The 23416-nt window shown below is 60.3% G+C and overlaps 1 protein-coding gene across 1 annotated transcript in view; it reads right to left on the bottom strand.

Moving 5' to 3' along the window:
• The window catches only part of ftsj3 (FtsJ RNA 2'-O-methyltransferase 3), a gene marked incomplete at its 5' end in the record, with an annotated part of 59641 nt that overhangs the window by 3932 nt on the left and 32293 nt on the right, over window positions 1-23416 (bottom strand). Inside the window, 4 exons of the mRNA XM_041173874.1 lie at window positions 18733-18916; window positions 20968-21070; window positions 21809-21903; window positions 22783-22897. Coding sequence (XP_041029808.1) covers window positions 18733-18916; window positions 20968-21070; window positions 21809-21903; window positions 22783-22897 — 497 coding nt within the window. The remainder of the gene's footprint in view (window positions 1-18732; window positions 18917-20967; window positions 21071-21808; window positions 21904-22782; window positions 22898-23416) is intronic.

Here is a 23416-nt window from a genome sequence, read left to right as displayed (position 1 = left end):
ACTATACAGACAGCCCCTCTCCCTCCCAGACGCTATACAGACAGCCCCTCTCCCTCCCAGACGCTATACAGACAGCCCCTCTCCCCCCAGACACTATACAGACAGCCCCACTCCCCCCAGACACTATACAGACAGCGCCACTCCATCCCCCCCAGACACTAGACAGACTGCCCCTCTCCCACCAGACACTATACAGACAGCCTCACTCCCTCCCCCCCAGACACTAGACAGACAACCCCTCTCCCCCCAGACACTATACAGACAGCCCCACTCCCTCCCTCCCAGACACTATACAGACAGCCCCACTCCCTCCCTCCCAGACACTATACAGACAGCCCCTCTCCCTCCCAGACACTAGACAGACAGCCCCTCTCCCTCCCAGACACTAGACAGACAGCCCCACTCCCTCCCTCCCAGACACTATACAGACAGCCCCTCTCCCTCCCAGACACTAGACAGACAGCCCCCTCTCCCTCCCAGACACTAGACAGACAGCCCCTCTCCCTCACCCTAGACACTAGACAGACAGCCCCTCTCCCTCCCAGACACTATACAGACAGCCCCTCTCCCTTCCCCCAGACACTATACAGACAGCCCCTCTCCCTCCCCCCAGACACTATACAGACAGCCCCTCTCCCTCCCCCCAGACACTATACAGACAGCCCCTCTCCCTCCCCCCAGACACTATACAGACAGCCCCTCTCCCTCCCCCCAGACACTATACAGACAGCCCCTCCCCCCAGACACTATACAGACAGCCCCTCTCCCTCCCCCCAGACACTATACAGACAGCCCCTCTCCCTCCCCCCAGACACTATACAGACAGCCCCTCTCCCTCCCCCCAGACACTATACAGACAGCCCCTCACCCTCCCCCCAGACACTATACAGACAGCCCCTCTCCCCCCAGACACTATACAGACAGCCCCTCTCCCCCCAGACACTATACAGACAGCCCCTCTCCCCCCAGACACTATACAGACAGCCCCTCTCCCCCCAGACACTATACAGACAGCCCCTCTCCCCCCAGACACTATACAGACAGCCCCTCTCCCCCCAGACACTATACAGACAGCCCCTCTCCCTCCCCCCAGACACTATACAGACAGCCCCACTCCCTCCCCCCCAGACACTATACAGACAGCCCCACTCCCTCCCCCCCAGACACTACACAGACAGCCCCACTCCCTCCCCCCCAGACACTAGACAGACAGCCCCTCTCCCCCCAGACACTATACAGACAGCCCCACTCCCTCCCTCCCAGACACTATACAGACAGCCCCACTCCCTCCCTCCCAGACACTATACAGACAGCCCCTCTCCCTCCCAGACACTAGACAGACAGCCCCTCTCCCTCCCAGACACTAGACAGACAGCCCCACTCCCTCCCTCCCAGACACTATACAGACAGCCCCTCTCCCTCCCAGACACTAGACAGACAGCCCCTCTCCCTCCCAGACACTAGACAGACAGCCCCTCTCCCTCACCCTAGACACTAGACAGACAGCCCCTCTCCCTCACCCTAGACACTAGACAGACAGCCCCTCTCCCTCCCAGACACTATACAGACAGCCCCTCTCCCTTCCCCCAGACACTATACAGACAGCCCCTCTCCCTCCCCCCAGACACTATACAGACAGCCCCTCTCCCTCCCCCCAGACACTATACAGACAGCCCCTCTCCCTCCCCCCAGACACTATACAGACAGCCCCTCTCCCTCCCAGACACTATACAGACAGCCCCTCCCCCCAGACACTATACAGACAGCCCCTCTCCCTCCCCCCAGACACTATACAGACAGCCCCTCTCCCTCCCCCCAGACACTATACAGACAGCCCCTCTCCCCCCAGACACTATAAAGACGGCCCCTCTCCCCCCAGACACTATACAGACAGCCCCTCTCCCCCCAGACACTATACAGACAGCCCCTCTCCCCCCAGACACTATACAGACAGCCCCTCTCCCCCCAGACACTATACAGACAGCCCCCTCCCCCCAGACACTATACAGACAGCCCCTCTCCCTCCCCCCAGACACTATACAGACAGCCCCACTCCCTCCCCCCCAGACACTATACAGACAGCCCCACTCCCTCCCCCCCAGACACTAGACAGACAGCCCCACTCCCTCCCCCCCAGACACTAGACAGACAGCCCCTCTCCCCCCAGACACTATACACACAGCCCCTCTCCCTCCCCCCCAGACACTATACAGACAGCCCCCCACCCTCCCCCCCAGACATTAGACAGACAGCCCCTCTCCCCCCAGACACTAGACAGACAGCCCCTCTCCCCCCAGACACTAGACAGACAGCCCCTCTCCCCCCAGACACTAGACAGACAGCCCCTCTCCCCCCAGACACTAGACAGACAGCCCCTCTCGCCCCAGACACTATACAGACAGCCCCTCTCGCCCCAGACACTATACAGACAGCCCCTCTACCCCCAGACACTATACAGACAGCCCCTCTACCCCCAGACACTATACAGACAGCCCCTCTACCCCCAGACACTATACAGACAGCCCCTCTACCACCAGACACTATAAAGACAGCCCCTCTCCCTCCCCCCAGACACTATACAGACAGCCCCTCTCCCTCCCCCCAGACACTATACAGACAGCCCCTCTCCCCCCAGACACTATAAAGACAGCCCCTCTCCCTCCCCCCAGACACCATACAGACAGCCCCTCTCCCTCCCCCCAGACACTATACAGACAGCCCCTCTCCCTCTCTCAGACACTAGACAGACAGCCCCTCTCCCTCTCTCAGACACTAGACAGACAGCCCCACTCTCTCCCCCCCAGACACTATACAGACAGCCCCTCTCCCTCTCTCAGACACTAGACAGACAGCCCCTCTCCCTCTCTCAGACACTATACAGACAGCCCCACTCCCTCTCTCAGACACTATACAGACAGCCCCTCTCCCTCTCTCAGACACTAGACAGACAGCCCCTCTCCCTCCCCACAGACACTAGACAGACAGCCCCTCTCCCTCTCTGACACTAGACAGACAGCCCCTCTCCCTCTCTCAGACACTAGACAGACAGCCCCTCTCCATCCCCCCAGACACTATACAGACAGCCCCTCTCCCTCTCTCAGACACTAGACAGACAGCCCCTCTCCCTCTCTCAGACACTAGACAGACAGCCCCTCTCCCCCCAGACACTATAAAGACAGCCCCTCTCCCTCCCCCCAGACACCATACAGACAGCCACTCTCCCTCCCCCCAGACACTATACAGACAGCCCCTCTCCCCCCAGACACTATAAAGACAGCCCCTCTCCCTCCCCCCAGACACTAGACAGACAGCCCCTCTCCCTCTCTCAGACACTAGACAGACAGCCCCTCTCCCTCTCTCAGACACTAGACAGACAGCCCCTCTCCCCCCAGACACTATAAAGACAGCCCCTCTCCCTCCCCCCAGACACCAGACAGCCACTCTCCCTCCCCCCAGACACTATACAGACAGCCCCTCTCCCCCCAGACACTATAAAGACAGCCCCTCTCCCTCCCCCCAGACACTAGACAGACAGCCCCTCTCCCTCCCCCCAGACACTATACAGACAGCCCCACTCCCTCCCCCCCAGACACTATACAGACAGAACAAAAACAGAATTACCTGGAAAAACTCAGCAGGTCTGGCAGCATCGGCGGAGAAGAAAAGAGTTGACGTTTCGAGTCCTCATGACCCTTCGACAGAACTTGGTCGAAGGGTCATGAGGACTCGAAACGTCAACTCTTTTCTTCTCCGCCGATGCTGCCAGACCTGCTGAGTTTTTCCAGGTAATTCTGTTTTTGTTTTGGATTTCCAGCATCCGCAGTTTTTTTGTTTTTATCACTATACAGACAGCCCCTCTCCCCCCAGACACTAGACAGACAGCCCCGCTCCCTCCCCCCAGACACTATACAGACAGCCCCTCTCCCTCTCTCAGACACTAGACAGACAGCCCCTCTCCCTCTCTCAGACACTAGACAGACAGCCCCACTCTCTCCCCCCCAGACACTATACAGACAGCCACTCTCCCTCTCTCAGACACTAGACAGACAGCCCCTCTCCCTCTCTCAGACACTATACAGACAGCCCCACTCCCTCTCTCAGACACTGGACAGACAGCCCCTCTCCCTCTCTCAGACACTAGACAGACAGCCCCTCTCCCTCCCCACAGACACTAGACAGACAGCCCCTCTCCCTCTCTCAGACACTAGACAGACAGCCCCTCTCCCTCTCTCAGACACTAGACAGACAGCCCCTCTCCATCCCCCCAGACACTATACAGACAGCCCCTCTCCCTCTCTCAGACACTAGACAGACAGCCCCTCTCCCTCTCTCAGACACTAGACAGACAGCCCCACTCTCTCACCCCCAGACACTATACAGACAGCCCCTCTCCCTCTCTCAGACACTAGACAGACAGCCCCTCTCCCTCTCTCAGACACTATACAGACAGCCCCTCTCCCTCTCTCAGACACTAGACAGACAGCCCCACTCCCTCTCTCAGACACTGGACAGACAGCCCCTCTCCCTCTCTCAGACACTAGACAGACAGCCCCTCTCCCTCCCCACAGACACTAGACAGACAGCCCCTCTCCCTCTCTCAGACACTAGACAGACAGCCCCTCTCCCTCTCTCAGACACTAGACAGACAGCCCCTCTCCCTCCCCCCAGACACTATACAGACAGCCCCTCTCCCTCTCTCAGACACTAGACAGACAGCCCCTCTCCCTCCCCCCAGACACTATACAGACAGCCCCGCTCCCTCTCTCAGACACTATACAGACAGCCACTCTCCCTCTCTCAGACACTAGACAGACAGCCCCTCTCCCTCTCTCAGACACTAGACAGACAGCCCCGCTCCCTCTCAGACACTAGACAGACAGCCCCTCTCCCTCTCAGACACTAGACAGACAGCCCCTCTCCCTCTCAGACACTAGACAGACAGCCCCTCTCCCTCTCTCAGACACTAGACAGACAGCCCCTCTCCCCCCCAGACACTAGACAGACAGCCCCTCTCCCTCTCTCAGACACTATACAGACAGCCCCTCTCCCTCTCAGACACTAGACAGACAGCCCCTCTCCCTCTCAGACACTAGACAGACAGCCCCTCTCCCACTCAGACACTATACACACAGCCCCTCTCCCTCTCAGACACTATACAGACAGCCCCTCTCCCTCTCAGACACTATACAGACAGCCCCTCTCCCCCCCAGACACTATACAGACAGCCCCTCTCCCCCCCAGACACTAGACAGACAGCCCCTCTCCCTCATGCCCCAGACACTAGACAGACAGCCCATCTCCCTCATCCCCCAGACACTAGACAGACAGCCCCGCTCCCTCTCTCAGACACTAGACAGACAGCCCCGCTCCCTCTCTCAGACACTATACAGACAGCCCCTCTCCCTCATCCTCCAGACAGACAGACAGCCCCGCTCCCTCTCTCAGACACTAGACAGACAGCCCCTCTCCCCCCCAGACACTATACAGACAGCCCCTCTCCCCCCCCAGACACTAGACAGACAGCCCCTCTCCCCCCAGACACTAGACAGACAGCCCCTCTCCCCCCAGACACTATACAGACCAGCCCCTCTCCCTCATACCCCAGACACTAGACAGACAGCCCCTCTCCCACTCTCAGACACTAGACAGACAGCCCCTCTCCCTCCCCCCATACACTAGACAGACAGCCCCTCTCCCCCCAGACACTATACAGACCAGCCCCTCTCCCTCATACCCCAGACACTAGACAGACAGCCCCTCTCCCACTCTCAGACACTAGACAGACAGCCCCTCTCCCTCCCCCCATACACTAGACAGACAGCCCCTCTCCCCCCAGACACTATACAGACAGCCCCTCTCCCTCCCCCCAGACACTAGACAGACAGCCCTCTCCCTCCCCCCAGACACTAGACAGACAGCCCCTCTCCCTCATCCCCCAGACACTAGACAGACAGCCCCTCTCCCTCCCCCCATACACTAGACAGACAGCCCCTCTCCCCCCAGACACTATACAGACAGCCCCTCTCCCTCCCCCCAGACACTAGACAGACAGCCCTCTCCCTCCCCCCAGACACAAGACAGACAGGCCCTCTCCCTCCCCCCAGACACTAGACAGACAGCCCCTCTCCCTCCCCCCAGACACTAGACAGACAGCCCCTCTCCCTCATCCCCCAGACACTAGACAGACAGCCCCTCTCCCTCCCAGACACTATACAGACAGCCCCTCTCCCTCCCCCCAGACGCTATACAGACAGCCCCTCTCCCTCCCCCAGACACTAGACAGACAGCCCCTCTCCCTCCCCCAGACACTAGACAGACAGCCCCTCTCCCTCCCCCCAGACACTAGACAGACAGCCCCTCTCCCTCTCTCAGACACTATACAGACAGCCCCTCTCCCTCTCTCAGACACTATACAGACAGCCCCTCTCCCTCCCCCAGACAATAGACAGACAGCCCCTCTCCCTCCCCCCTGACACTATGCAGACAGCCCCTCTCCCTCCCCCCAGACACTAGAAAGACAGCCCCTCTCCCTCTCTCAGACACTAGACAGACAGCCCCTCTCCCTCCCCCCAGACACTATACAGACAGCCCCGCTCCCTCTCTCAGACACTATACAGACAGCCACTCTCCCTCTCTCAGACACTAGACAGACAGCCCCTCTCCCTCTCTCAGACACTAGACAGACAGCCCCTCTCCCTCTCTCAGACACTAGACAGACAGCCCCGCTCCCTCTCTCAGACACTAGACAGCCCCGCTCCCTCTCAGACACTAGACAGACAGCCCTGCTCCCTCTCTCAGACACTAGACAGACAGCCCCGCTCCCTCTCAGACACTAGACAGGCAGCCCCGCTCCCTCTCTCAGACACTAGACAGGCAGCCCCTCTCCCTCTCAGACACTAGACAGACAGCCCGTCTCCCTCTCAGACACTAGACAGACAGCCCCTCTCCCTCTCAGACACTAGACAGACAGCCCCTCTCCCTCTCTCAGACACTAGACAGACAGCCCCTCTCCCCCCCAGACACTAGACAGACAGCCCCTCTCCCTCTCTCAGACACTATACAGACAGCCCCTCTCCCTCTCAGACACTAGACAGACAGCCCCTCTCCCTCTCAGACACTAGACAGACAGCCCCTCTCCCACTCAGACACTATACAGACAGCCCCTCTCCCTCTCAGACACTAGACAGACAGCCCCTCTCCCCCCAGACACTAGACAGACAGCCCCTCTCCCCCCCAGACACTATACAGACAGCCCCGCTCCCTCTCTCAGACACTACACAGACAGCCCGTCTCCCTCCCCCCAGACACTATACACACAGCCCCTCTCCCTCTCAGACACTATACAGACAGCCCCTCTCCCCCCCAGACACTATACAGACAGCCCCTCTCCCCCCCAGACACTAGACAGACAGCCCCTCTCCCTCATCCCCCAGACACTAGACAGACAGCCCATCTCCCTCATCCCCCAGACACTAGACAGACAGCCCCGCTCCCTCTCTCAGACACTAGACAGACAGCCCCGCTCCCTCTCTCAGACACTATACAGACAGCCCCTCTCCCTCATCCTCCAGACAGACAGACAGCCCCGCTCCCTCTCTCAGACACTAGACAGACAGCCCCTCTCCCCCCCAGACACTATACAGACAGCCCCTCTCCCCCCCAGACACTAGACAGACAGCCCCTCTCCCCCCAGACACTAGACAGACAGCCCCTCTCCCCCCAGACACTAGACAGACAGCCCCTCTCCCCCCCAGACACTAGACAGACAGCCCCTCTCCCCCCAGACACTATACAGACCAGCCCCTCTCCCTCATACCCCAGACACTAGACAGACAGCCCCTCTCCCACTCTCAGACACTAGACAGACAGCCCCTCTCCCTCCCCGATACACTAGACAGACAGCCCCTCTCCCCCCAGACACTATACAGACCAGCCCCTCTCCCTCATACCCCAGACACTAGACAGACAGCCCCTCTCCCACTCTCAGACACTAGACAGACAGCCCCTCTCCCTCCCCCCATACACTAGACAGACAGCCCCTCTCCCCCCAGACACTATACAGACAGCCCCTCTCCCTCCCCCCAGACACTATACAGACAGCCCCTCTCCCCCCAGACACTAGACAGACAGCCCCTCTCCCTCCCCCCAGACACTATACAGACAGCCCCTCTCCCCCCAGACACTAGACAGACAGCCCCTCTCCCTCCCCCCAGACACTATACAGACAGCCCCTCTCCCTCCCCCCAGACACTATACAGACAGCCCCTCTCCCTCTCTCAGACACTAGACAGACAGCCCCTCTCCCTCTCTCAGACACTAGACAGACAGCCCCACTCTCTCCCCCCCAGACACTATACAGACAGCCCCTCTCCCTCTCTCAGACACTAGACAGACAGCCCCTCTCCCTCTCTCAGACACTATACAGACAGCCCCACTCCCTCTCTCAGACACTATACAGACAGCCCCTCTCCCTCTCTCAGACACTAGACAGACAGCCCCTCTCCCTCCCCACAGACACTAGACAGACAGCCCCTCTCCCTCTCTCAGACACTAGACAGACAGCCCCTCTCCCTCTCTCAGACACTAGACAGACAGCCCCTCTCCATCCCCCCAGACACTATACAGACAGCCCCTCTCCCTCTCTCAGACACTAGACAGACAGCCCCTCTCCCTCTCTCAGACACTAGACAGACAGCCCCTCTCCCCCCAGACACTATAAAGACAGCCCCTCTCCCTCCCCCCAGACACCATACAGACAGCCACTCTCCCTCCCCCCAGACACTATACAGACAGCCCCTCTCCCCCCAGACACTATAAAGACAGCCCCTCTCCCTCCCCCCAGACACTAGACAGACAGCCCCTCTCCCTCCCCCCAGACACTATACAGACAGCCCCACTCCCTCCCCCCCAGACACTATACAGACAGAACAAAAACAGAATTACCTGGAAAAACTCAGCAGGTCTGGCAGCATCGGCGGAGAAGAAAAGAGTTGACGTTTCGAGTCCTCATGACCCTTCGACAGAACTTGGTCGAAGGGTCATGAGGACTCGAAACGTCAACTCTTTTCTTCTCCGCCGATGCTGCCAGACCTGCTGAGTTTTTCCAGGTAATTCTGTTTTTGTTTTGGATTTCCAGCATCCGCAGTTTTTTTGTTTTTATCACTATACAGACAGCCCCTCTCCCCCCAGACACTAGACAGACAGCCCCTCTCCCTCCCCCCAGACACTATACAGACAGCCCCTCTCCCTCTCTCAGACACTAGACAGACAGCCCCTCTCCCTCTCTCAGACACTATACAGACAGCCCCACTCCCTCTCTCAGACACTGGACAGACAGCCCTTCTCCCTCTCTCAGACACTAGACAGACAGCCCCTCTCCCTCCCCACAGACACTAGACAGACAGCCCCTCTCCCTCTCTCAGAGACTAGACAGACAGCCCCTCTCCCTCTCTCAGACACTAGACAGACAGCCCCTCTCCATCCCCCCAGACACTATACAGACAGCCCCTCTCCCTCTCTCAGACACTAGACAGACAGCCCCTCTCCCTCTCTCAGACACTAGACAGACAGCCCCACTCTCTCACCCCCAGACACTATACAGACAGCCCCTCTCCCTCTCTCAGACACTAGACAGACAGCCCCTCTCCCTCTCTCAGACACTATACAGACAGCCCCTCTCCCTCTCTCAGACACTAGACAGACAGCCCCACTCCCTCTCTCAGACACTGGACAGACAGCCCCTCTCCCTCTCTCAGACACTAGACAGACAGCCCCTCTCCCTCCCCACAGACACTAGACAGACAGCCCCTCTCCCTCTCTCAGACACTAGACAGACAGCCCCTCTCCCTCTCTCAGACACTAGACAGACAGCCCCTCTCCCTCTCTCAGACTCTAGACAGACAGCCCCTCTCCCTCCCCCCAGACACCATACAGACAGCCCCGCTCCCTCTCTCAGACACTATACAGACAGCCACTCTCCCTCTCTCAGACACTAGACAGACAGCCCCTCTCCCTCTCTCAGACACTAGACAGACAGCCCCTCTCCCTCTCTCAGACACTAGACAGACAGCCCCGCTCCCTCTCAGACACTAGACAGACAGCCCCGCTCCCTCTCTCAGACACTAGACAGACAGCCCTGCTCCCTCTCAGACACTAGACAGACAGCCCCTCTCCCTCTCAGACACTAGACAGACAGCCCCTCTCCCTCTCAGACACTAGACAGACAGCCCCTCTCCCTCTCTCAGACACTAGACAGACAGCCCCTCTCCCCCCCAGACACTAGACAGACAGCCCCTCTCCCTCTCTCAGACACTAGACAGACAGCCCCTCTCCCTCTCAGACACTAGACAGACAGCCCCTCTCCCACTCAGACACTATACAGACAGCCCCTCTCCCTCTCAGACACTAGACAGACAGCCCCTCTCCCCCCAGACACTAGACAGACAGCCCCTCTCCCCCCCAGACACTAGACAGACAGCCCCGCTCCCTCTCTGACACTACACAGACAGCCCGCCTCCCTCCCCCCAGACACTATACACACAGCCCCTCTCCCTCTCAGACACTATACAGACAGCCCCTCTCCCCTCCAGACACTATACAGACAGCCCCTCTCCCCCCCAGACACTAGACAGACAGCCCCTCTCCCTCATCCCCCAGACACTAGACAGACAGCCCATCTCCCTCATCCCCCAGACACTAGACAGACAGCCCCGCTCCCTCTCTCAGACACTAGACAGACAGCCCCGCTCCCTCTCTCAGACACTATACAGACAGCCCCTCTCCCTCATCCTCCAGACAGACAGACAGCCCCGCTCCCTCTCTCAGACACTAGACAGACAGCCCCTCTCCCCCCCAGACACTATACAGACAGCCCCTCTCCCCCCCAGACACTAGACAGACAGCCCCTCTCCCCCCAGACACTAGACAGACAGCCCCTCTCCCTCTCTCAGACACTATACAGACAGCCCCTCTCCCTCTCTCAGACACTATACAGACAGCCCCTCTCCCTCCCCCAGACACTAGACAGACAGCCCCTCTCCCTCCCCCCTGACACTATGCAGACAGCCCCTCTCCCTCCCCCCAGACACTAGAAAGACAGCCCCTCTCCCTCTCTCAGACACTAGACAGACAGCCCCTCTCCCTCTCTCAGACACTAGACAGACAGCCCCTCTCCCTCTCTCAGACACTAGACAGACAGCCCCTCTCCCTCCCCCCAGACACTATACAGACAGCCCCTCTCCCTCTCTCAGACACTAGACAGACAGCCCCTCTCCCTCCCCCCAGACACTATACAGACAGCCCCTCTCCCTCTCTCAGACACTAGACAGACAGCCCCTCTCCCTCCCCCCAGACACTATACAGACAGCCCCTCTCCCTCTCTCAGAAACTAGACAGACAGCCCCTCTCCCTCTCTCAGACACTAGACAGACAGCCCCTCTCCCTCTCTCAGACACTAGACAGACAGCCCCGCTCCCTCTCTCAGACACTAGACAGACAGCCCCGCTCCCTCTCAGACACTAGACAGACAGCCCTGCTCCCTCTCTCAGACACTAGACAGACAGCCCCGCTCCCTCTCAGACACTAGACAGGCAGCCCCGCTCCCTCTCTCAGACACTAGACAGGCAGCCCCTCTCCCTCTCAGACACTAGACAGACAGCCCGTCTCCCTCTCAGACACTAGACAGACAGCCCCTCTCCCTCTCAGACACTAGACAGACAGCCCCTCTCCCTCTCAGACACTAGACAGACAGCCCCTCTCCCTCTCTCAGACACTAGACAGACAGCCCCTCTCCCCCCCAGACACTAGACAGACAGCCCCGCTCCCTCTCTCAGACACTATACAGACAGCCCCTCTCCCTCTCAGACACTAGACAGACAGCCCCTCTCCCTCTCAGACACTAGACAGACAGACCCTCTCCCACTCAGACACTATACAGACAGCCCCTCTCCCACTCAGACACTAGACAGACAGCCCCTCTCCCCCCAGACACTAGACAGACAGCCCCTCTCCCCCCCAGACACTATACAGACAGCCCCGCTCCCTCTCTCAGACACTACACAGACAGCCCGTCTCCCTCCCCCGAGACACTATACACACAGCCCCTCTCCCTCTCAGACACTATACAGACAGCCCCTCTCCCCCCCAGACACTATACAGACAGCCCCTCTCCCCCCCAGACACTAGACAGACAGCCCCTCTCCCTCATCCCCCAGACACTAGACAGACAGCCCATCTCCCTCATCCCCAGACACTAGACAGACAGCCCCGCTCCCTCTCTCAGACACTAGACAGACAGCCCCGCTCCCTCTCTCAGACACTATACAGACAGCCCCTCTCCCTCATCCTCCACAGACAGACAGCCCCGCTCCCTCTCTCAGACACTAGACAGACAGCCCCTCTCCCCCCCAGACACTATACAGACAGCCCCTCTCCCCCCCAGACACTAGACAGACAGCCCCTCTCCCCCCAGACACTAGACAGACAGCCCCTCTCCCCCCAGACACTATACAGACCAGCCCCTCTCCCTCATACCCCAGACACTAGACAGACAGCCCCTCTCCCACTCTCAGACACTAGACAGACAGCCCCTCTCCCTCCCCCCATACACTAGACAGACAGCCCCTCTCCCCCCAGACACTATACAGACCAGCCCCTCTCCCTCATACCCCAGACACTAGACAGACAGCCCCTCTCCCACTCTCAGACACTAGACAGACAGCCCCTCTCCCTCCCCCCATACACTAGACAGACAGCCCCTCTCCCCCCAGACACTATACAGACCAGCCCCTCTCCCTCATACCCCAGACACTAGACAGACAGCCCCTCTCCCACTCTCAGACACTAGACAGACAGCCCCTCTCCCTCCCCCCATACACTAGACAGACAGCCCCTCTCCCCCCAGACACTATACAGACAGCCCCTCTCCCTCCCCCCAGACACTAGACAGACAGCCCTCTCCCTCCCCCCAGACACTAGACAGACAGCCCCTCTCCCTCCCCCCAGACACTAGACAGACAGCCCCTCTCCCTCATCCCCCAGACACTAGACAGACAGCCCCTCTCCCTCCCCCCATACACTAGACAGACAGCCCCTCTCCCCCCAGACACTATACAGACAGCCCCTCTCCCTCCCCCCAGACACTAGACAGACAGCCCTCTCCCTCCCCCCAGACACTAGACAGACAGGCCCTCTCCCTCCCCCCAGACACTAGACAGACAGCCCCTCTCCCTCCCCCCAGACACTAGACAGACAGCCCCTCTCCCTCATCCCCCAGACACTAGACAGACAGCCCCTCTCCCTCCCAGACACTATACAGACAGCCCCTCTCCCTCCCCCCAGACGCTATACAGACAGCCCCTCTCCCTCCCCCAGACACTAGACAGACAGCCCCTCTCCCTCCCCCAGACACTAGACAGACAGCCCCTCTCCCTCCCCCCAGACACTAGACAGACAGCACCTCTCCCTCCCCGCAGACGCTATACAGACAGCCCCTCTCCCTCCCCCAGACACTAGACAGACAGCCCCTCTCCCTCCCCCCTGACACTATGCAGACAGCCCCTCTCCCTCCCCCCAGACACTAGAAAGACAGCCCCTCTCCCTCCCCCCAGACACTAGACAGACAGCCCCTCTCCCTCCCCCCAGACACTATACAGACAGCCCCTCTCCCTCCCCCCAGACACTAGACAGACAGACCCACTCCCTCCCCCCCAGACACTATACAGACAGCCCCCCTCCCTCCCCCCAGACACTATACAGACAGCCCCCCTCCCTCCCCCCAGACACTATACAGACAGCCCCTCTCCCTCCCCCCAGACACTATACAGACAGCCCCTCTCCCCCCAGACACTATACAGACAGCCCCACTCCCTCCCCCCCAGACACTATACAGACATTCCCACTCCCTCCCCCCCAGACACTAGACAGACAGCCCCTCTCCCCCCAGACACTATACAGACAGCCCCGCTCCCTCCCCCCCAGACACTAGACAGACAGCCCCTCTCCCCCCAGACGCTATACAGACAGCCCCTCTCCCCCCAGACACTAGACAGACAGCCCCTCTCCCTCCCCCCAGACGCTATACAGACAGCCCCTCTCCCTCCCCCAGACACTAGACAGACAGCCCCTCTCCCTCCCCCAGACACTAGACAGACAGCCCCTCTCCCTCCCCCCAGACACTAGACAGACAGCACCTCTCCCTCCCCGCAGACGCTATACAGACAGCCCCTCTCCCTCCCCCAGACACTAGACAGACAGCCCCTCTCCCTCCCCCCTGACACTATGCAGACAGCCCCTCTCCCTCCCCCCAGACACTAGAAAGACAGCCCCTCTCCCTCCCCCCAGACACTAGACAGACAGCCCCTCTCCCTCCCCCCAGACACTATACAGACAGCCCCTCTCCCTCCCCCCAGACACTAGACAGACAGCCCCTCTCCCTCCTCCCAGACACTAGACAGACAGACCCACTCCCTCCCCCCCAGACACTATACAGACAGCCCCCCTCCCTCCCCCCAGACACTATACAGACAGCCCCCCTCCCTCCCCCCAGACACTATACAGACAGCCCCTCTCCCTCCCCCCAGACACTATACAGACAGCCCCTCTCCCCCCAGACACTATACAGACAGCCCCACTCCCTCCCCCCCAGACACTATACAGACATTCCCACTCCCTCCCGCCCAGACACTAGACAGACAGCCCCTCTCCCCCCAGACACTATACAGACAGCCCCGCTCCCTCCCCCCCAGACACTAGACAGACAGCCCCTCTCCCCCCAGACGCTATACAGACAGCCCCTCTCCCCCCAGACACTAGACAGACAGCCCCTCTCCCCCCAGACACTAGACAGACAGCCCCTCTCCCCCCAGACACTAGACAGACAGCCCCTCTCCCCCCCAGACACTAGACAGACAGCCCCTCTCCCCCCAGACACTAGACAGACAGCCCGTCTCCCTCCCCCCAGACACTATACACACAGCCCCTCTCCCTCTCAGACACTATACAGACAGCCCCTCTCCCCCCCAGACACTATACAGACAGCCCCTCTCCCCCCCAGACACTAGACAGACAGCCCCTCTCCCTCATCCCCCAGACACTAGACAGACAGCCCATCTCCCTCATCCCCCAGACACTAGACAGACAGCCCCGCTCCCTCTCTCAGACACTAGACAGACAGCCCCGCTCCCTCTCTCAGACACTATACAGACAGCCCCTCTCCCTCATCCTCCAGACAGACAGACAGCCCCGCTCCCTCTCTCAGACACTAGACAGACAGCCCCTCTCCCCCCCAGACACTATACAGACAGACCCTCTCCCCCCCAGACACTAGACAGACAGCCCCTCTCCCCCCAGACACTAGACAGACAGCCCCTCTCCCCCCAGACACTAGACAGACAGCCCCTCTCCCCCCAGACACTATACAGACCAGCCCCTCTCCCTCATACCCCAGACACTAGACAGACAGCCCCTCTCCCACTCTCAGACACTAGACAGACAGCCCCTCTCCCTCCCCCCATACACTAGACAGACAGCCCCTCTCCCCCCAGACACTATACAGACCAGCCCCTCTCCCTCATACCCCAGACACTAGACAGACAGCCCCTCTCCCACTCTCAGACACTAGACAGACAGCCCCTCTCCCTCCCCCCATACACTAGACAGACAGCCCCTCTCCCCCCAGACACTATACAGACAGCCCCTCTCCCTCCCCCCAGACACTAGACAGACAGCCCTCTCCCTCCCCCCAGACACTAGACAGACAGCCCCTCTCCCTCCCCCCAGACACTAGACAGACAGCCCCTCTCCCTCATCCCCCAGACACTAGACAGACAGCCCCTCTCCCTCCCCCCATACACTAGACAGACAGCCCCTCTCCCCCCAGACACTATACAGACAGCCCCTCTCCCTCCCCCCAGACACTAGACAGACAGCCCTCTCCCTCCCCCCAGACACTAGACAGACAGGCCCTCTCCATCCCCCCAGACACTAGACAGACAGCCCCTCTCCCTCCCCCCAGACACTAGACAGACAGCCCCTCTCCCTCATCCCCCAGACACTAGACAGACAGCCCCTCTCCCTCCCAGACACTATACAGACAGCCCCTCTCCCTCCCCCCAGACGCTATACAGACAGCCCCTCTCCCTCCCCCAGACACTAGACAGACAGCCCCTCTCCCTCCCCCAGACACTAGACAGACAGCCCCTCTCCCTCCCCCCAGACACTAGACAGACAGCACCTCTCCCTCCCCGCAGACGCTATACAGACAGCCCCCTCCCTCCCCCAGACACTAGACAGACAGCCCCTCTCCCTCCCCCCTGACACTATGCAGACAGCCCCTCTCCCTCCCCCCAGACACTAGAAAGACAGCCCCTCTCCCTCCCCCCAGACACTAGACAGACAGCCCCTCTCCCTCCCCCCAGACACTATACAGACAGCCCCTCTCCCTCCCCCCAGACACTAGACAGACAGCCCCTCTCCCTCCTCCCAGACACTAGACAGACAGACCCACTCCCTCCCCCCCAGACACTATACAGACAGCCCCCCTCCCTCCCCCCAGACACTATACAGACAGCCCCCCTCCCTCCCCCCAGACACTATACAGACAGCCCCTCTCCCTCCCCCCAGACACTATACAGACAGCCCCTCTCCCCCCAGACACTATACAGACAGCCCCACTCCCTCCCCCCCAGACACTATACAGACATTCCCACTCCCTCCCCCCCAGACACTAGACAGACAGCCCCTCTCCCCCCAGACACTATACAGACAGCCCCGCTCCCTCCCCCCCAGACACTAGACAGACAGCCCCTCTCCCCCCAGACGCTATACAGACAGCCCCTCTCCCCCCAGACACTAGACAGACAGCCCCTCTCCCTCCCCCCAGACGCTATACAGACAGCCCCTCTCCCTCCCCCAGACACTAGACAGACAGCCCCTCTCCCTCCCCCAGACACTAGACAGACAGCCCCTCTCCCTCCCCCCAGACACTAGACAGACAGCACCTCTCCCTCCCCGCAGACGCTATACAGACAGCCCCTCTCCCTCCCCCAGACACTAGACAGACAGCCCCTCTCCCTCCCCCCTGACACTATGCAGACAGCCCCTCTCCCTCCCCCCAGACACTAGAAAGACAGCCCCTCTCCCTCCCCCCAGACACTAGACAGACAGCCCCTCTCCCTCCCCCCAGACACTATACAGACAGCCCCTCTCCCTCCCCCAGACACTAGACAGACAGCCCCTCTCCCTCCTCCCAGACACTAGACAGACAGACCCACTCCCTCCCCCCCAGACACTATACAGACAGCCCCCCTCCCTCCCCCCAGACACTATACAGACAGCCCCCCTCCCTCCCCCCAGACACTATACAGACAGCCCCTCTCCCTCCCCCCAGACACTATACAGACAGCCCCTCTCCCCCCAGACACTATACAGACAGCCCCACTCCCTCCCCCCCAGACACTATACAGACATTCCCACTCCCTCCCCCCCAGACACTAGACAGACAGCCCCTCTCCCCCCAGACACTATACAGACAGCCCCGCTCCCTCCCCCCCAGACACTAGACAGACAGCCCCTCTCCCCCCAGACGCTATACAGACAGCCCCTCTCCCCCCAGACACTAGACAGACAGCCCCTCTCCCCCCAGACACTAGACAGACAGCCCCTCTCCCCCCAGACACTAGACAGACAGCCCCTCTCCCCCCAGAAACTAGACAGACAGCCCCTCTCCCCCCAGACACTAGACAGACAGCCCCTCTCCCCCCAGACACTAGACAGACAGCCCCTCTCCCCCCAGACACTAGACAGACAGCCCCTCTCCCCCCAGACACTAGACAGACAGCCCCTCTCCCCCCAGACACTAGACAGACAGCCCCTCTCCCCCCAGACACTAGACAGACAGCCCCTCTCCCCCCAGACACTAGACAGACAGCCCCTCTCCCCCCAGACACTAGACAGACAGCCCCTCTCCCCCCAGACACTAGACAGACAGCCCCTCTCCCCCCAGACACTAGACAGACAGCCCCTCTACACCCAGACACTAGACAGACAGCCCCTCTCCCTCCCCCCAGACACTATACAGACAGCCCCTCTCCCTCCCCCCAGACACTAGACAGACAGCCCCGCTCCCTCTCTGACACTATACAGACAGCCCCTCTCCCTCCCCCCAGACACTAGACAGACAGCCCCGCTCCCTCTCTGACACTATACAGACAGCCCCTCTCCCTCCCCCCAGACACTAGACAGACAGCCCCTCTCCCTCCCCCCAGACACTAGACAGACAGCCCCTCTCCCTCATCCCCCAGACACTAGACAGACAGCCCCTCTCCCTCATCCCCCAGACACTAGACAGACAGCCCCTCTCCCTCCCAGACACTAGACAGACAGCCCCTCTCCCTCCCAGACACTATACAGACAGCCCCTCTCCCTCCCCCCAGACACTATACAGAGAGCCCCTCTCCCTCTCAGACACTAGACAGACAGACCCGCTCCCTCTCTCAGAGACTAGACAGACAGCCCCTCTCCCTCCCTCAGACACTAGACAGACAGCCCCGCTCCCTCTCTCAGACACTAGACAGAAACCCCCACCCCCTGAGACAATCGCACCCCCCCCACCCCCCCCCCACCACTCTCACCCCCCACCCACCGGTCCCCAAGCCGACACACAGGTGACCCTTCACCCCCCCTCCCCCCGCCTCCCAGTCCGGCCGTTCCCCCCACCCCGATCGGCCCACTCACCCTCCGCTTCTTCCGAGCTTTAGCCTCTGCGATTTTCTTGATGGGCCGAGCGTTGATCTCTCTCCAGCGCTGGCGGAACTCGGCGGCCATGGCGGGGTCAAAGGGCACGGGCCTCCGCCGGTACTTCTGGTCATTCTCCACAAACCAGGCGGGCAGCTCGTCCTGATCCTCCTCGAACGTGTATCTGAGGCGGCGATGGTCAAGAACAGGGCACACCAGATTAATTCACGCTTTGCACTCCCTCGGCACGGACCCTCCGACAGCGCGGCGCTCCCTCAGTACTGACCCTCCGAAAGCGCGGCGCTCCCTCAGTACTGACCCTCCGACAGCGCGGCGCTCCCTCAGTACTGACCCTCCGACAGCGCGGCGCTCCCTCAGTACTGACCCTCCGACAGCGCGGCGCTCCCTCAGTACTGACCCTGCGACAGCGCGGCGCTCCCTCAGTACTGACCCTGCGACAGCGCGGCGCTCCCTCAGTACTGACCCTGCGACAGCGCGGCGCTCCCTCAGTACTGACCCTCCGACAGTGCGGCGCTCCCTCAGTACTGACCCTCCGACAGCGCGGCGCTCCCTCAGTACTGACCCTCCGACAGCGCGGCGCTCCCTCAGTACTGACCCTCCGACAGTGCGGCGCTCCCTCAGTGCTGACCCTCCGACAGCGCGGCGCTCCCTCAGCGCTGACCCTCCGACAGTGCGGCGCTCCCTCAGCGCTGACCCTCCGACAGCGCGGCGCTCCCTCAGCGCTGACCCTCCGACAGTGCGGCGCTCCCTCAGCGCTGACCCTCCGACAGCGCGGCGCTCCCTCAGCGCTGACCCTCCGACAGTGCGGCGCTCCATCAGCGCTGACCCTCCGACAGTGCGGCGCTCCCTCAGCGCTGACCCTCCGACAGTGCGGCGCTCCCTCAGCGCTGACCCTCCGACAGTGCGGCGCTCCCTCAGCGCTGACCCTCCGACAGTGCGGCGCTCCCTCAGCGCTGACCCTCCGACAGTGCGGCGCTCCCTCAGCGCTGACCCTCCGACAGTGCGGCGCTCCCTCAGCGCTGACCCTCCGACAGTGCGGCGCTCCCTCAGCGCTGACCCTCCGACAGTGCGGCGCTCCCTCAGCGCTGACCCTCCGACAGTGCGGCGCTCCCTCAGCGCTGACCCTCCGACAGTGCGGCGCTCCCTCAGCGCTGATCCTCCGACAGTGCGGCGCTCCCTCAGCGCTGACCCTCCGACAGTGCGGCGCTCCCTCAGCGCTGACCCTCCGACAGTGCGGCGCTCCCTCAGCGCTGACCCTCCGACAGTGCGGCGCTCCCTCAGCGCTGACCCTCCGACAGTGCGGCGCTCCCTCAGCGCTGACCCTCCGACAGTGCGGCGCTCCCTCAGCGCTGACCCTCCGACAGTGCGGCGCTCCCTCAGCGCTGACCCTCCCACAGTGCGGCGCTCCCTCAGCACTGACCCTCCCACAGTGCGGCGCTCCTTCAGCACTGACCCTCCCACAGTGCGGCGCTCCCTCAGCACTGACCCTCCCACAGTGCGGCGCTCCCTCAGTACTGACCCTCCCACAGTGCGGCGCTCCCTCAGTACTGACCCTACGACAGTGCGGCACTCCCTCAGTACTGACCCTACGACAGTGCGGCGCTCCCTCAGTACTGACCCTACGACAGTGCGGCGCTCCCTCAGTACTGACCCTACGACAGTGCGGCGCTCCCTCAGTACTGACCCTCCGAGGAAGTTACAGAGATAGGGAGGGTTGTAGGGGCTGGAGGAGGTTACAGAGATAGGGAGGGGTGTAGGGGCTGGAGGGGGTTACAGAGATAGGGAGGGGAGTAGGGGCTGGAGGAGGTTACAGAGATAGGGAGGGGTGTAGGGTTTGGAGGAGGTTACAGAGATAGGGAGGGAAGTAGGGGCTGGAGGAGGTTACAGAGATAGGGAGGTGTGTAGGGACTGGAGGAGGTTACAGAGATAGGGAGGGTTGTAGGGGCTGGAGGAGGTTACAGAGATAGGGAGGGTTGTAGGCGCTGGAGGAGATTACAGAGAAAGGGAGTGTTGTACGGACTGGAGGAGGTTACAGAGATAGGGAGGGTTGTAGGGGCTGGCGGAGGTTACAGAGAAAGGGAGTGTTGTATGGACTGGAGGAGGTTACAGAGATAGGGAGGGGCTGCAGTGGGGACTCGAGCCGGATTTGAACAGGAAGTTGAGAAGGTGGGGAACAAAGGCAGAACACAGACTGAGAAGAGGCCACAATGTTACCTGTTGAACGTGTCGTCGATGAGGTCTCGGGCTCTCTTCTTCGATGCTGCGATGGAGGCTCCTAACGCAAGTCCTTCAGCGTCCAGAACCTGAGCCCTTTTCACTGGAACATGGAGAAAATGGTTGAGTGAACTCAGTCCCCGACAGGAATGACCATCTCTGATCCAGGAGTGAGTTACCGCTCAAGGGGGCGTGTGGCTTATATATAATGGACACCCGGGAGTGAGTTACAGACTGGAATCTAATCGAGGGGTTCGGGGTGATTTATATATAGAACAACAGATACCCGGGAGTGAGTTACAGACTGGAATCTAATCGAGGGGTTCGGGGGGGGTTTATATATAGAACAACAGATACCCGGGAGTGAGTTACAGACTGGAATCTAATCGAGGGGTTCGGGGGGGTTTACATATAGAACAACAGATACCCGGGAGTGAGTTACAGACGGGAATCTAATCAAGGTGTTCGGTGGGGGGCGCTTATATACAGAATAACAGATACCCGGGAGTGAGTTACAGTCTGGAATCTAATCAAGGGGTTCGGGGGGGGTTATATATAGAATAACAGATACCCAAGAGTGAGTTACAGACTGGATTCTAATCGAGGGGTTCGGGGTGTGTTTATATATAGAATAACAGATACCCAGGAGTGCGTTACAGACTGGATTCTAATCGAGGGGTTCGGGGTGTGTTTATATATAGAATAACAGATACCCAGGAGTGCGTTACAGACTGGAATCTAATCGAGGGATTCAGAAGCTGTGTGACAGGCTCGGTGATTTTGATTTAATTACCAATAGTGATCCATAAGTTACTAGTTTGACTCTCCCCAACTCACTTACTTGACTTCTCTACGTGAACCACCTCAAATATGTTGTTTTCATCCAGCGTCTCCGTCTGACCTTTGCTTCCAATTCGCTTCATCTCCTGAATATCGCTGAGTGGAAATGGTACAGCACGTGTTAGATAGTGTAGAGCTCCCTCTACATTACCCTGGCAGTGTGTCTCCCCCCACTTTATACCCAGCGTCAGCATCGAGCGCTCCCAGGGCAGGTACAGCACGGGTTAGATACAGTGTAGATCTCCCTCTACATTACCCTGACAGTGTGTCCCTCCCCACTTTATACCCAGTGTCAGCATCGAGCGCTCCCAGGGCAGGTACAGCACGGGTTAGATACAGTGTAGATCTCCCTCTACATTACCCCGACAGTGTGTCCCTCCCCCACTTTATACCCAGTGTCAGCATCGAGTGATCCCAGGGCAGGTACAGCACGGGTTAGATAGAGTGTAGAGCTCCCTCTACATTACCCTGACAGTGTGTCCCCCCACTTTATACCCAGTGTCAGCATTGAGCTCTCGCAGGGCAGGTACAGCACGGGTTAGATAGTGTAGAGCTCCCTCTACATTACCCTGACAGTGTGTTCTCCCCCTCTACATTACTGTGCACAGTTCCTGTCTCCGTATCACACTGGGAGTTACCGTGCAGTGTGAGAGACGTGTTTAAGTTGATGAAAGGGTTTTGGTTGGGGCGGTATAGAGAAGATGTCTCCACTTGTGGCTGAGACCAGAACTCCAAGACGGTCACTAATAAATCCAATCGGGGAATCCAGGAGAAACCTCTTTACCCAGAGAGCGGGGAGAGGGCGGGACTCGCTCCCGCGGGGAGAGGGTGGGACTCGCTCCCGCGGGGAGAGTGTGTTGATGGCGGGGGTGGGGGGGGGGGGTGGGGGCGGTGGGAGATGGGAGGCTGAGTGTGTGGAGCACAAACACCGGCAGGGAGCAGACGGGCCGAGTGGCCTGCCTCTGCGCTGCTCACCTCTCGTCGCTTGAACTCTCTTCCTCCGAATCTTCCGGCTGTTCATTCGCCCTCGTCAGCTCCTTCGACCCCGAGGGGGGGGTCTCGTTCTCTCCGGCCGACCTTCCCTCCTCACCTACAGGTTGGTTATTGGAGGGCAGGGTGAGGCGACTGCTCCAGCGGCGCAGGCGCACCCCCCACCCGCTCCCCCCCAACCCCGCACACCCCCCCCCCGCCGCCTTTCAGGCAGCGCCAAACACTCGCTGCGTCAATAAAAACACCCCTCCCTCCCTCCTCATCTCCTCCCCGCCCGACTCTGGTTCTTCTCCCAGATTCTCTCCCATCCGCGTCCCTCTGGCTTACCGACCCTCTCCACTCTCCCCTGCCCCCGCCTCCCGGAAACAGCTGACGCCGATTCGAGGCGAGCGAGGACCCTCCGCCATTCCGAACGCCCCGAGTCAATCCAACCCCTTACCCTTCGCCGCTCGGAGGAGAACCAGCTCCAGTCTCATCCCCGCGTGCACTGAATTCCCTCACCGCTGATCGTCCGTTCAGGCCAAATCGCCTCTCACCCACCCACCCACCCACCCACCACCCCCACCCCCTCCAAAAACCTTGACGTCTTTCTGAAAGTGGGGCGCCCCAGGATTTAACA

The sequence above is a fragment of the Carcharodon carcharias genome, chromosome 24, assembly GCF_017639515.1.
Source record: "Carcharodon carcharias isolate sCarCar2 chromosome 24, sCarCar2.pri, whole genome shotgun sequence".
Lineage (NCBI taxonomy): Eukaryota > Metazoa > Chordata > Chondrichthyes > Lamniformes > Lamnidae > Carcharodon > Carcharodon carcharias.
Note: the sequence above shows the minus strand (reverse complement) of the source record. Positions and strands in the feature narration are given on the sequence as shown.